Raw genomic sequence first — 17313 nt, forward strand, 5'->3', positions numbered from 1 at the left:
AATTGGGGCTTCCATCTCAACAACTTCGGCTTTTTTCTTTTCTTTTGCAGATTTTTGTGGGACACTATTTGGATTCATTCACATTGACAAATAAAAAAGGAAAACCAAAAAAGTTTGCTTTTACTAGTAGTTCCGGACATTGTTCTATCTGTTATTATTCCATTATTAAAAATGTTCTCTCTCTTTTTTTTTATTATTTTCCCTCCAAAACAACCTGAAGTGAACCCCACACTCATAATTACACAAAAAAAACAGCTAATTATCCCACTTTGCCCTAATCAAACGCACTTTGACCATCTCTCACTTGGTATTTTTCTCTCCTTCCAAACAGCCTCAACTGTTCCTAACACGGCTGAGCTCTCTCTATTACCCAAAAATACCAAAATAAATTTACTACAAGAGAGGGAGTACAGAGCTTCCAAACCCTAACTCGCTCCCCGCCCCCAACAATGGACGCCGGGTCGACTCAGCAACTCCAACAAGCGCAACTCGCCGCCATCTTGGGGCCGGACTCTGCCCCCTTTGAGACGTTGATATCGCACTTGATGTCCTCATCGAATGAGCAGCGATCCCAGGCTGAGCTTCTTTTCAACCTCTGCAAACAGACCGATCCTGACTCCCTTTCGCTCAAACTCGCTCACATCCTCCAGTTCTCAGCTCATGTCGAAGGCCGTGCTATGTCGGCTGTTCTCCTCCGTAAATTGCTCACCCGCGACGACTCTTACCTCTGGCCGCGGCTATCCCCTACCACTCAATCCTCGTTGAAATCATTATTACTATCGGGTCTTCAGCATGAGAATTCCAAATCGATAACTAAGAAGCTATGCGATACTATCTCGGAGCTTGCTTCGGGGATTGTTCCGGAGAACGGTTGGCCGGAATTGCTCCCGTTTATGTTCCAGTGCGTGCAGTCGGACTCTCCTAAATTGCAGGAATCGGCGTTTTTGATCTTTGCTCAGCTGTCACAATACATAGGAGAAACGTTGATTCCTCATATCAAGCATCTGCACGCTGTGTTCTTGAACGTCTTGGGGAGTTCGCCCAATCCTGAAGTGAAGATCGCAGCCTTGAACGCGGTGATCAATTTTATCCAGTGCTTGTCGAGCTCGGGTGATCGGGACAGGTTTCAGGACCTGTTGCCGGCCATGATGACGACTTTGACCGAGGCTTTGAATAATGGTAATGAAGCTACAGCACAGGAGGCGTTGGAATTATTGATTGAATTGGCAGGGACAGAGCCACGATTCTTACGAAGACAACTTGGGGACGTGGTAGGATCCATGCTTCAGGTAGCAGAGGCAGAGAGTTTAGAGGAAGGGACGAGACATTTGGCTGTCGAGTTTGTTATCACGCTTGCTGAGGCCCGGGAGCGAGCACCTGGGATGATGAGGAAGCTCCCGCAGTTCATAAGCAGACTCTTCGCAATTCTGATGAAGATGCTTTTAGATATAGAGAACGATCCTGCCTGGCACACTGCGGAGACGGAAGATGAGGATGCTGGAGAGACCAGTAACTATAGTGTAGGGCAGGAGTGTTTGGATAGGTTGGCCATCTCATTGGGTGGCAACACTATTGTTCCGGTGGCTTCGGAGCAGCTACCAGCATATCTCGCCGCTCCAGAGTGGCAGAAGCACCATGCTGCCTTAATAGCTCTTGCCCAAATTGCCGAGGGTTGCTCCAAGGTATTAAAAAGCTGTTAGTTTCTTTATTGTAAACATTGAAATTTTAGAGAACACAAATCTCTTCCCTGTTATTATGAATATGTTACTATGAATATGCAATAGAATGGTTGTTTCTTCTTTTCCTATATACTTTTGCCCCTTTGGCTTTCCCAGTGTGGGAAAGAATGAAGGAAGAGGTCCTCCATGCTATTGCTTGTCATATAATATGTTTGCATTGTTGCAGGTAATGGTAAAAAATTTGGAGCAAGTAGTGTCAATGGTTCTAAATTCCTTTCATGATCCACACCCTCGTGTGAGGTGGGCTGCTATTAATGCGATTGGGCAGCTGTCAACAGATTTGGGCCCAGATTTGCAAAATCAGTATCATCAAGGGGTGCTGCCTGCACTAGCTTCTGCAATGGATGATTTCCAGAATCCTCGGGTTCAGGTTAGTGTGGTTATTGATTTAGGGATGATGATTTATTAATTCTATATATCTTGGTTGTGGTAAAATATCTGCTTTTTTTTACGAGTTTTCTTCGGGTCTTCATCAATTTATGATATGAATTTTGTGATTCCATTCTTTTGGTATTTATTGGAATTTGGAATTTGCATTTAGCTATTATCTATAGTCTACTCAATTGTGCTAGAATTTTGGGAATTTGCCATTCATTTATAACTTTGGTAGCCATTACTTGTTAAATATTCATTGTGTATCTGATTTTACAATGTTATAGAAATTTGAGTTATGAGACCTGTACTTTCTTATTGTTTGAAAAGTAGGGATTATGAGGTTATAGAATAATGCTCTTTGTGTGTGGATTTCAGATTTAGTTTGAAGTGGTTGTCATTTAAGGGTAACATGGGGGTTGGATTTGAGAGAAACCCATTAGTTTAATTTCCATAGAGTACCTAAACAGGGTCTATATGTGTTGTGTTGAGGGTTTTCGTGACCAATAATTTGGTTCAGAATTTGTAGTGACTTGTCAGTCGATGTTGTTTGGAATCTTGTCATAGCTGCAAAGTGATATTTAGCTGCTTGGGTTAGCAGTGGAAACGAACCATACTTTGCTATTCTCCGATTGGGGTGCCAGAGTTGTGTCGTAGTTTGGGACAGTGCTGTACCATGGAAATAAGGTTTTTCTGATCTAGAAGTTAGAGAAACAGGAACTCGTTCTTAAATGTTAATTCAAAGCTGCTTTAGAGTGTTTGGAGGAGTGGAAATAGGGAAATCATTGCACCCCAGCCGAAGTTTGGGTTGGTGGGGGGAAGGGTCTTGTGATGTAGCCACAAGCAGCATGGGCAATAAAACCATCTAGTGTTATTTATTTGTGGGAATCTTATGATTCTACTTTACTTGCAATACTGCCATAGTTCATTGATTTTCATGGTAACCTGCACGTCGACAGGCACATGCTGCTTCAGCGGTTCTCAACTTCAGTGAAAACTGCACTCCAGAAATTTTGACACCATACTTAGATGGAATAGTAAGCAAGTTGCTTGTGTTGTTACAGGTAATTTATGGATCTTTACAATAGTTACAACAAGACACTATATGTTTATACAGGCAAACATATTTTTCTGTCTTAATATGTTTTTTTTTTGTTGTAAACAAAAATATGCAGAACGGGAAACAAATGGTGCAAGAGGGGGCATTGACTGCTTTAGCGTCTGTTGCTGATTCATCTCAGGTATGCTTGAATGATTCACACAAAACAAATATGCTCTAATCATTAATTTTGTCTTTGTTGTGAATCTTCCTCTAATTCTTTTGAGATCTTCAGGAACACTTCCAAAAATATTATGATGCAGTTATGCCATACCTGAAAGCTATCTTGGTTAATGCAACTGACAAGGCGAACCGCATGCTCCGTGCAAAATCCATGGAGTGCATTAGCCTGGTTGGAATGGCTGTCGGAAAGGATAAGTTCCGGGATGATGCTAAGCAGGTAGGCAACATATATGGATAGAATGCTTCTAGATTGGTCACAGATACCCACAGCCCATTTTCTTGTTTCAAGACAGTTATCATTTTACTCATTCTGATATCAGCACTCTCCTGTGCTTGTCTAATTATTCTGTCTTTAGTATTTGGGTTCATTCCCCTGTCCCTCAAAGCAGTTATATCTTACCCTTTGGTTTGTAGACAAGGATTGGTAATGCCTTTACCATATGCCATTGGCAGCTCTATTTGTCTATGAGATCCTTAGTACAGATACTTTTTGTTTGGTGTTTGGATGACACTCCCATCAAATTAAGGGGATCCTGTGCAATTGTAATTTGTTAAAAAGATTCTTCACCCACATTGACATTTTGGGCCTGATCTTTCTCCTATATTTTGTGCTAGGTTATGGAAGTACTTATGTCGTTGCAAGGATCTCAAATGGAGACAGATGATCCAACAACTAGTTACATGCTGCAAGTATGCTCCTGTTTTCTCCAAAATTGTGCTGAACCTTTTATAATGTTTTAAAAAAAAATATATCTTGATCTTTTCCCTTTATGGTTATCCTTTTTATGTTGTAGGCATGGGCTAGGCTTTGCAAGTGCCTGGGACAAGATTTCCTCCCATATATGAGTGTCGTCATGCCATCCTTGCTTCAATCTGCCCAACTTAAGCCTGATGTGATCATTACATCTGCAGATTCAGATAATGATATTGAAGACACAGATGATGAGAGGTATGTGCTTTTTCTCATACATTAATCTCAGTGGAGTGGAAATACTTGTGCTTCCATATGTTATTTAGTAATTGTTTGTAGCCCCTATGTCTTTAAGGGTTCTTCCTTATAGACTTGCAAAGACGTATATTCGTGTATTGATGTGGCACAAACCTGTAGCATGTATTGATGTATGGTTTTTGACAAATTCATAGATTCACACACGTGTATATTCCTATTAAAATCCTGCCAATGCCTGCGTAATGTGCTAACATTACATTAGGTTCCGCCTTACTGGTTATGCTTGAATAAACTGACTTTTAGTTACATGGTTGTGTTGTGCGATGTATTTGGAATCTTCTAAAAAAGATATTTTATTTCAGCATGGAAACCATTACTCTTGGCGACAAAAGAATTGGAATCAAGACTAGCGTCCTAGAAGAAAAAGCCACTGCTTGTAACATGCTATGTTGCTATGCTGATGAATTGAAGGAAGGATTCTTTCCCTGGATTGATCAGGTCTGTAGCAGTGTTAGTTTTTTTTTTTTTCTTCCTCTCTTTGTGGAAATTTTGAAGCGTCAGAATAACAAATGGTGCATTTTTTTTTATGTAGGTTGCTCCAACTTTAGTTCCTCTTCTTAAATTTTATTTCCATGAGGAAGTTAGGAAAGCAGCTGTTTCTGGTAAAACTTTGCCTGCTGTTTTTGTTTATTGCTTAAATTTTTTTCAAATGTCATCAGACCTTTGCTCATTCCCTGATCGGGAATTGTTACTCTCTTTTTTTAGCTATGCCAGAGCTACTGAAATCTGCAAAATTAGCTGTAGAGAAAGGGTTGTCCCAGGGGCGTGATGAGTCCTATATAAAGCAGTTGTCTGACTATATTATTCCAGCTCTGGTTGAAGCATTACACAAGGTTACGTGGTCTTGTTTTAATTAAATTTCATGTTCATATTGTAGTTTTGGTGACAAAATACCTGAACGCTACAAATTAAAACGAGTACCTGAATGGCAATTTTCTTGCAGGAACCGGATACGGAAATCTGTGCAAGTATGTTGGATGCATTGAATGAATGCTTACAGGTTTGTCGCCCTCAAGAGCAAAATAATGATGTATCATGTTCTTTTTATGGGAAATGTATGGTGTATCAGTCGAATTGATTGACAAATATGCTTTGTAGTGGTGTTTTTTTTTTTTTAAAAAGAAGTTGTCTATCGAATTAGGCTTTTAGAAAATACTTGGCAAGTCAAGTAATGCACCCATCAACATCATCCAAGCTTTTATTCCAAAATTTTAAAGGCAGGCGGCTACGTGAGTATATGAGAAAATCATTGGGATTCCACTACGTGTATTTGTTTTCGCCTTTCATTCTATATAGGATCAAGTCTTCCGTTTCGCTTCCTACTCCCTTCTAGATAAACTCTCTCAATTCTCCTTACCGCCGAACCGCTATCTCTACGTTGTACATGTTCATACTATCTTAAATGATTTTTTCACAACTTATCTTCAATTGGTCCTACCTTAGATCTAGTATCAATTAATCATTTTTTGTTCTGTTCATTGTTTTGTGTTTTTTGTGCTGGATGAGTCGTGTTTTCCTTCTAAAAATACATTTGTCACTTTTGACGGTAATTATGTTAAATGTTGCATGAGAAACTGTTGTAATTATTTTCTTTCATATTGGTTTACAGTTTTCTTTTCTTTACACCTCTATGTTAGCCGAGTGCTTTGTTATAAACTGCCTTCTCTTATTGTCATCATGACTGATGCTTGCCTGCGAATTTGAACTGTTCTATTTTTGCTGGTAGTTAACTTGAAGAGCTTGTAGGACATGTTACCCATGTGAAACACTAGTGTGAAGTCAGAGATTGATCTTGTAGACTATTATTTTTTTTCTTCCAGATTTCTGGACCTCTGTTGGATGAAGGCCAGGTAAGCTCCATAGTTGAAGAGATAAAACTAGTAATAACAGCTAGCTCCAGTAGAAAACGAGAGCGTGCGGATAGGGCGAAAGCTGAAGACTTTGATGCTGAAGAGAGTGAGCTGATTAGAGAAGAAAATGAGCAGGAGGAAGAAGTTTTTGACCAAGTTAGTTTTTACAACTACATTCTATAATTATGAAGCACATAAACCAGAGCTCATGTTTGTATATTTGTAGATCTCTATCGGAAGGGGAAAAAAGAATTTCTTGGTTTTTTTGTTAATATGCATAAGTGTTTTCAGGTGGGTGAAATCTTGGGAACACTGATCAAAACATTTAAAGCCGCTTTCTTGCCTTTCTTCGATGATCTATCTACATATCTAACACCTATGTGGGTAAGTTCTTTTGATACAACTTTTTTTTGGAGCAACTTTATCCGGACTTGTCAGTTTCCTTTTTTGATTCTGTATTTATGTTCCTTTTTTAACATTATTTATTGTTTCAAATTTCAGCAGCATGTTTTATGTATTTCGTTGAATGGTTGCCTGCCGTAGATTTATCAGTCCTTATTGAATGATTTCATCATGTTGGAATGTGTTATAAACTTGGCCATTTTGGTTCTTCCCCCTTATCATTGTTGTTCATTCTATTTTTCCACTTTTGCTTTTACATCAAGTATTCATCTCTCTCACAAGTTAATTTGTGTAGTAGTGGCTACTTGCTTAATAGTATATGAAGGTTAATTCTTGTCAGAATTTGAATTTACTTTCCAAGTGTTTTCTTCCAATATTTGAGCTGATTGACTTAGTACAACTCTTACAAGATGTTGTTTATTTTAATATTCATTCAAGTTGATTGATATCTAATAAACAATTTAGGCATATTGGTCTTTATTGTTGGTCTTACTTTGTTAGTTTATGGCTGGAAGACTCTTCTTGTTTACAGTCGTGAAACCTCTATTTTTTCTTTCCCTTATGACTCATTCTTCTCTTTCCCTTTTGTTTTGGGTTTTTTTTTTGAGCACAGGGCAAGGATAAGACAGCTGAAGAGAGGAGGATTGCAATATGCATCTTCGATGATGTGGCAGAGCAGTGTCGTGAGACAGCCCTTAGGTGAGGATACTCTATATAGATTCTGTGAAGTGAAAGCGTTTCTTTTTTTATTTTATTTTTTTTCTGAATGAAATGAAAGTTATTGTTTTCAGAAATACTATTTGATGCAATTCCTTTAATGTTCCTGTGGCAGATATTACGATACATATCTCCCTTTCCTGTTGGAGGCTTGTAATGATGAGAATTCAGATGTTAGACAGGTCTGTACTTACATATCTCTGCTGTTGATACACCTATTGCTGTTGCTATAATACAGTTTTAACTTGTGCAACTTATTTTTTCAGGCGGCTGTATATGGACTTGGTGTTTGTGCAGAGTTTGGCGGATCTGTTTTTAAACCTCTTGTTGGAGGTATATTGTTTAAAGAATCTTTAAAGCAGTTATACACACTCACAATTATATGCATGATTCAAGTTGTTAATGTCATTATGCAGAGGCCCTCTCAAGGCTGAATGTTGTGATACGGCATCCTAGCGCTATCCAACCTGAAAATGTGATGGCATACGATAATGCTGTATCTGCTTTGGGAAAAATATGTCGGTTTCATCGAGACAGTATAGATGCTGCTCAGGTACTTGAAATTCTCTTTTCCATTTTTGATGTTTTGTTTGGGTTTTTATGTTGTTAGAGGAACTTGCACACATTTTTTGGGAAAGCAATAACCGACCAACCTAATAAAAAACTATGGACCGAATTTTAAGGAGAAAAAAAAGAAATGCCAACTTTGTTGAGAAGTGGGGTATCTGAGACTCTTATACAACATGGATTTCAGACTTTCAGTTGGCTTGGGTAGAACATATTCATGGGAATCTACTCTTATTTTGTGTTGCCTTACTCTTGAAAAGGGTTTTGTGCTCCCGATGCCTGAGAATTATTTTATCAGTATGATATGTTCCATGCTAATGTTGCATTTGTTGCCATCATAAACTTGTACTTCCTTTGTTCCAGCTTTACTGCCTTTCTCTAGTTTCAATTCATAGCAACTTCTAAACTACCCGATATAAACAGCATGGCTTGCTGGCTGCTGTCATCTTTGATTTCCTTGCACTGCTGACCGCTGACTGTGAATGTAAATTACTTGGTTTATGTACTCATAAATTCATAATCTCGTATTAAATAAGGTTCTCTCTGTGTGTCTGAGAAGTAACTTCATATTCAGTACGCACTATATTCATATCTTCAGAGCGCTTTTTTGGTTACTTTGTTAGGTTTGTCAGCCTTACCATGGAATATAACTTCTTTGTTTTGGTAGGTTGTTCCTGCATGGTTAAACTGCTTGCCAATAAAAGGAGATTTGGTCGAGGCGAAAGTTGTCCATGAGCAGCTTTGTTTGATGGTGGAGAGGTGAGGATTTCAAATTTTGTTGATTGGCATATTTTCATGTCAAGTTTACTTCTTTTTTTTCCTTTATATTTTGTTATTAAGTGTTACCATTCAGCAATTTTTACAAGCATCTTTTACCAACAGGTCTGATCGAGAACTCTTGGGCCCCAACAATCAATGTCTTCCTAAAATTGTTTCAGTATTTGCTGAGGTTTGTCCATTGATAAATAGTCTTGTAAATGGAAGATTATTTTAATTTAGGTTATTCATTCTGCCAAAGTTATGGTAAAGTTTCAATTCTTCTGAAGTTATTTTGGTCCTAATGTATGAAAATGGTTTGAGACTAGATCATGAATTTCTGAGTTCAAATTGATGCACTTCCATGTTGTGGTTGAGTTCAGAATTTGGATTCCCTGGCCATATAAATATTTCCTCTGAGGCAACTTGATGTAGTCATGGAAGGCGGGGCATCAAGAAGCACAATCATGTGAAAACATTTTCTTTGTCAATTTAACATTGTTACTTCCTTACATAGATGATCATGCATGTAATAGGGAATTTTATCCTGTTAAGATATTTCCTACTTCCCTTGAGTACTTTTTTTATGGCATCAGTGATAATCTACTCTAACGATACTCTTTCTACTATTGTCATGCCTATTGGTTATATGATTGCCTGTTTTTTACGAAGTTTTGCTGTGGTAATTAAAATATTTTTACAATGAATTCATTGGTTCGTGATATTAATTTTTTGAAGTTTCTTTGGAATACATTGGAAATGCGTGCATCTTATCTCTGACTTGAGAAGAGATTTCTTTTGTAGGTTTTGTGTGGTAAAGATCTAGCAACAGAGCAAACTGCTAGTCGTATGGTTAGTCTGCTGAGGCAACTTCAGCAGACTTTACCTCCAGCCACCTTGGCTTCAACGTGGTCATCCTTGCAGCCCCAGCAACAACTTGCATTGCAGTCCATTCTCTCATAGCATTTCAGCTGGCAGTGAGTATTTTTTCAAGCTGAAAGTGCAACATCCTTCTGTCATGAAGTATATTTATCACTTATTCTTTCCCTATAAGATGGTTCCGTCATTTGTTTCTGCGTGATGCTCTGAAGCAGCATGTCGTCAGTTGGATTGAGTGTGAAAGTCATCATTGAGCTTGAATGAGAAGCCCTCCTTTTGTAGAATGTGTATATTAGCAGTGTCAATATATATAGTCTGGTTCAAGTCCAGAAAAGAAAAGAGGTAGGCGTCTGTGGTTTGGGGGTTTTTTTCTTTCTTTCTGTCTGTGCGTGAGGTTTTAGACTCGTCAGGGTGGCAATTCTTTTCGCAGTTTTTGTCCCAATATATTATTTGGTCTTTCCGTTTTATGAACTTGCAAATTGTGAACATACATGTATGAAAATTTTGAATGGTGATTCTTTCAATACCATTGCAATTTTGAGTTGATACACAATAAGACGAGATGATTATCTTGAATTTATGGTACAGAGAACTGCAGTACATCTACACTGTAATTACTCCACTTCTTTATCTGGCTACAATTACGGTAAATAGCATACGGAGTCTTGAGCCAGTGACTAATACACATCTTAAGGTTTGGGCCTTTTGGCCATTATATATACTCTTTTTATGTTATGTTTCCTCTAACCTGAAGCTAATACTGGTAAAAGGGGATGGACCTGCTCGCTGGACGATCTCAAAAGGGTGTAGAAGATATGAAATTATGAACTGATTATTAGTCGCGGTGACTTGATATTTGTCAGCTTCACGGACTCCTTGAAAATTGATTATTCAGCTTGGGCTCTTGGCTTTTATATATGGGCGGTCAATGAGTGTTTGGTTCCTCGCTGAATGTTCGACTTGGTTGGCAGGTGGAGGATGCAAGTAGACCAAATCTGACCATCTTATTCGCCCATGCTAACTAAAGGACTCCCTTGTTTTATTTCATTGGTTTCTATCCATGCAAGGACAAACATGTTAAGTAGAAGCTTCTATTCAGTCCAAAAACAGAATTATGTGAGGAGGGAGAAGGCGTGCAAATAAATTTATGGACAAATAAACTTGCAATATACACAGATAAAACCAAAATATAGCGGCATCGCCCGATGTAATAGTTCTAGGTCATGGATCAGTATTGAGCTCAAAATTGTGTAACATACTATTTTCGATATATATTAGACGGTAGTTAAGATATATACACAGATGAAGTTTGTGAATTGCTATTTGCCTCATAAATCCTATAACAAAGCACAAGTTTCTTGCATGATCTACTGAATGCAGTCCTAACAGTCCTAAGGCGGCGTTGATATATTCTGATGAGATTATGGTTGCCGATATATTCTGATGAGATTATGGTTGCCTAGCCTAGACCAAGAGAAATATAGACTACAAATAGGTGATCGAAAGATCAATTATTTGTCTATTCTGGAGGGGAGGGGGCATGGGAAAGAAGAAAAGGACGAGAAAATCATAATAGTTCAATATAATTGTTCTGCATCCATACTTCCAGAATGGATAAATTGACTGAAAGCATTAATCATGTCACATAAGGGAGGGAAAAAGGGGGCAATTTTACAGCAGGCAGAAAGAAGACAGTGAACACGACACACACATCAAAGAGAGGAGAGGGTGGTGGGCAAACCAGTACAATAGACTGAACCAACTTCAAGTCGTATTCCCTTCCTACATTACATCAGTAATCTTCGCCTTCCTCTTCATCATCAACACCTTCAGCACCAACTTCCTCATAGTCTTTCTCAAGAGCAGCCAGATCTTCACGGGCTTCTGAGAACTCTCCTTCCTCCATGCCCTCACCAACATACCAGTGAACAAACGCCCTTTTCGAATACATGAGATCAAATTTGTGATCAATGCGTGCAAACACCTCAGCTACGGCTGTGTTGTTGCTGATCATACAAACAGCGCGCTGCACCTTAGCAAGATCCCCACCAGGTACAACTGTTGGAGGCTGGTAGTTGATACCGCACTTGAAGCCAGTTGGGCACCTGTAGTATCCATATAAAACAATCTTTCAGACCAAAAGACAAAGTCAAGCATATGTTAAAGGTTTAAGCTACATAGAGTCAACTCAGGATGTATCCAATTTTGCGCCACATGATATCTTCCTAGAATTCAATTTTGACATAAGGATTTTCAAGTTTCAACACCAATGTAGAGATAATTTATATCATGGTCACATGGTTTCATGCATTAAATAAACTTAAAGATTTTGATATGCAATGAATTTTCCTTACCAGTCAACAAACTGAACAGTTCTTTTAGTTTTGATAGTGGATACAGCAGCATTGACGTCCTTGGGAACAACATCTCCACGATACATCAAACAGCACGCCATGTATTTCCCATGTCTTGGATCACACTTAGCCATCATGCTCGATGGCTCAAAGACAGCATTTGTGATCTCAGGAACTGATAGTTGCTCGTGATATGCCTTTTCAGCAGAGATGACGGGGGCATATGAAGAAAGCATGAAATGGATACGGGGGTATGGCACAAGGTTGGTCTGGAATTCAGTAATATCCACGTTTATTGCACCATCAAACCTTAACGATGTTGTCAATGATGATATAATTTGCGAGATCAATCGGTTCAAATTGGTGTAAGTTGGCCTCTCAATATCCAATGATCTTCGGCAAATGTCATATATGGCTTCATTGTCCAAGAGAACGGCAACATCTGTGTGCTCCAGGAGGGAATGAGTAGAAAGAACACTATTATAAGGCTCAACAACTGCTGTTGAGACCTGCAACCAAGAAAAAAATCCATAGCTGAAATCAAAATCACCAATTGATATATCACTTCTTATCCTTCAAATTCAACCCAAATAGAGATAAGATATCTACGATTTACTGATTTTTCAGTAAAAATTTAAAAATTGGTCTAACATGAACAAGAGGGAAAGAAAAATCATTGAAATTAATAGTTACAGCTTGCCATAATTGACAAGTGTCCCCAATAAAACAAAAACAAGTGGGCATATATACCTGTGGAGAAGGATAGATGGTGAACCCCAACTTTGACTTCTTTCCATAATCCACAGAAAGGCGTTCTAACAACAAAGAACCTAGACCGGAACCAGTTCCACCACCAACAGCATTGAACACTAAGAATCCTTGCAAACCAGTGCAGTTATCAGCCAACTTCCTCACTCGATCTAGACAAAGATCTACGATTTCCTTCCCAACTGCGGAGCACAACCTAAGTCAGCTTGAACTAATAAGAAGAAATACAAGCACTGATTATAAGTAGTATAAAAACAGCAACAATAACCTATTAACCTGTATAATGTCCTCTTGCGAAGTTATTAGCAGCATCTTCCTTGCCAGATATAAGCTGCTCTGGGTGGAAAAGTTGCCTATAAGTCCCAGTCCTAACTTCATCAATTACAGTTGGTTCCAAATCGACAAATATAGCTCTAGGTACATGCTTGCCTGCACCGGTCTCACTGAAGAACGTATTAAAAGCATCGTGTGCAACACCTACAGAAGTGTCACTGCAAAACAACAAAGGTTTATTGTATAGTGACTATAGTCCCCTATATAGTCCATAAACCTTAAAAGATATACTCATAATGCATTCAAATTCATTTCTGCCTAGACCATTTATTGAAGAAAATTAAAGAGAATTCCAACTCCAACCCCCTTCAACCTTGTCAACGAAAAAACAAAAACATCTTCCCTGCAATCATTACTGTAATTAGTATCATTCACTCATGCGGCATTGTATTATACAACAGAAATCATTATTGTAATAAATGCAAGGACTCAAGCTAGCAATGAAGATTGCTAAACTGTCAATAATCCGCAATTGTCAGCAAATCATGCACAACAGAACCAAAAAATATGTCATAGCATAAATCATCACAATTGAACTTTAAACACCAGACATAAACGAACATAAAGAGGAAATATCTGCTCTCAATTGACATCGAAGAAGTTCTTAAACGGAAAAAAATTGAATAATGTAAAGCGCAACTCGAGAGGACAATGAAGACATCGGTAAGAAATTCTCATTTCAGATTCAAACAAACAGCATCCATAACAATGAGATTCAACAAGTATACACAAGATCAGAGATGAGTTCACAAACACACACACAAAATTTTAAATGGAAAAAAAAAACATTGAATAATATAATGCACAAATTGAGAAGACAATGACGAAATCGATAAGAAATTCTCATTTCAGATTCAAACAAACAGCATCCATCATAATAATGAGATTCAACAAGTATACACAAGATCAGAGATGAGCTAACAAACACACACAAACAATTACATGTATAAACCTAAAACATACAAAAATAAATAAGAAAAATACGATAGAGGAGAGGTCAGAGGTGTTACCTAGGCATCATGCCATCGGGTTGGATACCATGTTCGAGGCAGTAGAGCTCCCAGCATGAGTTACCAACCTGAATTCCCGCTTGACCTATGTGTATACTTATAATCTCTCTCATCTCTTCTCCTCCGAAAACGAACAAACCCCTAGCTCCCTCTCTCTTTCTCGCTCAAGACTCTCTCTCCTCTCTCTCTCTCCAGCCGGTCCTCGATCAATTTTCTCAGTTGTTTTCTTTCCTTTCCTTTTTTTTTTCCGTTACAATGGATGAATCGTCAATGGGATTTGATAGGATTTGGAATCCGTGAAAAGGCCAAGTCAGAGACCCACTCCATTGGCGCCAGCGTGCCTGGACCCCACAACCTCTATCTGAAATGACGTCATTACCCCCACGATTTCAGCTGAACCACCGGCAATTTTAGCGGGCTACCAGCGCCCAGCGGGGTTCGAACAAATTTGGCCCATGTCCCACGCAATTATACTTCTCACAGCTGTTTATCCAGTGAGTACGTCCTTGCGTATATTTGTTTTCAGTCTGACCATGACTGAAATTTAAACTTTTCTTTTTAAAGAAGAAACAAATTTATCATTGATCCTTGATGTATGAACCACCTCACATCCAAATCCGTGAGTAATTAAAATTAAAACTTATACTATGTTTGGTTCAACGTGGGAACGAGAATAAGAACATGAACAAAAATGGGAATAGGAATGGAAACAATAATTCTTTGTATTAATATGTTTGGTCGGTGAATGAATTTTTTAAGAAATATTATTTTCTTACGTTTGGATGCAATGATTCACATACATTTATATGCATAAAAAATTTGATAGTAGATAAATTGGTAAAATTAATCTATTAGTAGTTGGCTGCCACATAAACCCAAAAGAATGGGGTCTAGGTTAGCATAATTAAAATGATTGTGTTTGGCCTTCGCTTTTCTATTCCATTTATTTCTTGGTGTTAAAATTTAAGGTAAAACTAGGGCCAAATTGCCTAAAAAAAAAAAAACAGTTTGGTGTCCGTATTATATATATAAATTAGTAGTTCTTTTTTCTTTTTACTTTGATCGTTCATTTTTAGATGCATAAATTTCAAAATTTTAAGCTTAAATAACTAGTATATCATATAAGCACGTCTACATTTATTCTTAACCACTTGAGTGATAGTCTAATGGTAAATCTCTATAGAGTTAAACTGTATATACTCGAATGATCATGAGTTCGATTCTCACTGTAAGTAATATCTTTTTGACCAAACATTGGGTTTTGACGCAACTTACTATGTAATCAAGTGGGAAACTTTTATGTATGTGGACCTGATGGCCAGAGTTTAGATTCATATCGGATGTGCAAATGGCAAATTTGTATGGTACAATTGACGTATAAAGTATGTGCATGCTTTTGTAAGTAATGTATGTGTGTTTTAGCCAGATGTAAACATAACTAAATGTGCATAACATAGACTACATAGTGCACACTTGCATAGAATCGTGGTCGCTAGATCACTTAAAACATAAATATTTTTCTTCAGCCACTAAACTAAAAATATTTCTTGATAAGGAGACCTTAAATGTGTACCAAAGAAAAAAAACGGGCCTCATTGGTTTTCCGCAGCCCAACTAAGTAGTTCATGGGCTCTTCTATTGGCAGGCTACTCTTTGGGTCTGAAAACAGCCTATTAGTAATCAAGCCCACTCTAATACTCTAAATTCCTAAACGGATCGGATCGCATTTGCTTGCGTTGCTACTTTCTGGGCCTGGCAACAGCCAGCTTGCACTCAAGCCTACTACAATATATTTTACGGCCTTAATTTCTCCAAATTTGCCACTAGCAATTGTGACTTTCTAATAGGGGTGATAAAACTTTGTTTGGTTCAGATGATCGAATTTGTCCCGCTTGAATTAAACTAAATTTGGACATAAGTTATATATCCGTAATATGAGTCAAAAGATAAAAATTTTATCCTATTTAAAACTAGGTCCGAGTCCAAACATATAAATATTGTTTGGTTTACTTGTCAAGATCTTAATCCGTATTACATTTTTCTCTGATTTATTTGTCTGAATTTAAAGCAATCAATATTTGATTAACTAAGTACGTCCAAAATTTTATTAGAATTAAAGTTCTAGCATGTCAATTTTTCATACACACATGATGTTTTCCGATGCGAAATTGACCCATAACCAATTTTTTCGCTACTCCTACTTGAATGATGCCCCAATACATCTTTTGACAGTATTGGCTCTGCACCGCCAGAACAAGGCACGTGGGTAGTAGGAAGAGCACTGTGACCGTAAATTCCATCAAACCGGAAAGGACAACTATGGTACCCCCAACTTTTCAGAATCTCCTGATTCTTTTCTTCGGTGGCCCTCGCATCCATTTATACTCCAGAAATGAGTTTACAAAAATAGCCTTCTTATGTGGTTCTATTTACCCGTTAAACCACATTTCGATGAAGTTATCGTAGAATTTAAACGTTTGCGGGAATTAAATAGCCTCGACGTAACAACCAAAAGTGTGATTCATGCCGTCACGTGAGATTACCCTTTTACCCTTTGCAACTCTCTGTAGCCTGACAGAGCCATCAGGATCATAAAAGTCAAATTTCTTACAATTTTGAGAACCGCCTTGTCTTAAATGACTAATTTACCCATTTTATTGTTATAACTTATAAGACATCCTCCATTACCTGTTCATTAGATCCAAAATTTTAAACGAAGGAAAAGGTAAAAGAAAAAAAACAGAGTTTATTTTGATTTGTCTCCTTTTATTTCACTGTGAAAAAATGTGTCAATTTTCATATATATAATATACATAAGAGATCTTCGTAATTCATAAATAAGAGAGAATGAGAAAGATAAACAACTCTCGTGCACCAAAAATATAAACAATTATCGTGTATAAAACTTCTGGAGTGAACAAAGTCGATAACAAACCAGATGAGATAAATGGAAATGATAATTTTGAATATTCCTTTCCAAGTCTTTGGAAACATACTATTAATTTTTAGATTCATAAGTACGTATCAATCTGTGAATTATTGAAAAAAACACATCATGCATATTTATATTATTATTTTCTGAAAATTTTCAATCATAAAAAGTCAAAGGCTAGTGATGTAGAAGAGGAACCATAGAATTAAAAATATAATAAAAACGAAATTAAAATAGGGAGAGGGAAGCAGTGAAGAAGGGTAATTGAGTAAATGACCCCTCTGAATAATTTTAGTTTGTAATTTAAAATAGGGTTGTGTCCCATTGTAAATAACACGAAATC

The 17313-nt window shown here is 37.6% G+C and overlaps 2 protein-coding genes across 2 annotated transcripts; one reads left to right on the forward strand and one right to left on the reverse strand.

Annotated features, from left to right (window-relative positions):
* Positions 1 to 282: 282 nt before the first annotated feature.
* LOC119993387 (importin-5) lies at positions 283 to 10149 on the forward strand. The gene is made up of 20 exons (XM_038840522.1): positions 283 to 1682; positions 1906 to 2109; positions 3071 to 3175; positions 3287 to 3352; positions 3446 to 3610; positions 4009 to 4083; positions 4188 to 4342; positions 4705 to 4840; positions 4935 to 5004; positions 5108 to 5235; positions 5346 to 5402; positions 6223 to 6408; positions 6544 to 6636; positions 7268 to 7353; positions 7487 to 7553; positions 7638 to 7704; positions 7788 to 7924; positions 8606 to 8697; positions 8821 to 8887; positions 9499 to 10149. Exons 1-20 carry the CDS (start codon positions 450 to 452, stop codon positions 9655 to 9657), a joined length of 3348 nt encoding a protein of 1115 aa, XP_038696450.1. The 5' UTR covers positions 283 to 449; the 3' UTR covers positions 9658 to 10149.
* Positions 10150 to 11125: 976 nt separating this feature from the next.
* LOC119993389 (tubulin alpha-5 chain) lies at positions 11126 to 14278 on the reverse strand. The gene is made up of 5 exons (XM_038840525.1): positions 14039 to 14278; positions 12972 to 13186; positions 12678 to 12877; positions 11928 to 12436; positions 11126 to 11678 (listed from the first exon to the last, which is right to left on the reverse strand). The coding sequence occupies exons 1-5, from the start codon at positions 14149 to 14151 to the stop codon at positions 11366 to 11368; spliced, it is 1350 nt and encodes a 449-aa protein (XP_038696453.1). The 5' UTR covers positions 14152 to 14278; the 3' UTR covers positions 11126 to 11365.
* Positions 14279 to 17313: the final 3035 nt, after the last annotated feature.

The sequence above is a fragment of the Tripterygium wilfordii genome, chromosome 23 (assembly GCF_013401445.1).
Source record: "Tripterygium wilfordii isolate XIE 37 chromosome 23, ASM1340144v1, whole genome shotgun sequence".
Classification (NCBI taxonomy): domain Eukaryota; kingdom Viridiplantae; phylum Streptophyta; class Magnoliopsida; order Celastrales; family Celastraceae; genus Tripterygium; species Tripterygium wilfordii.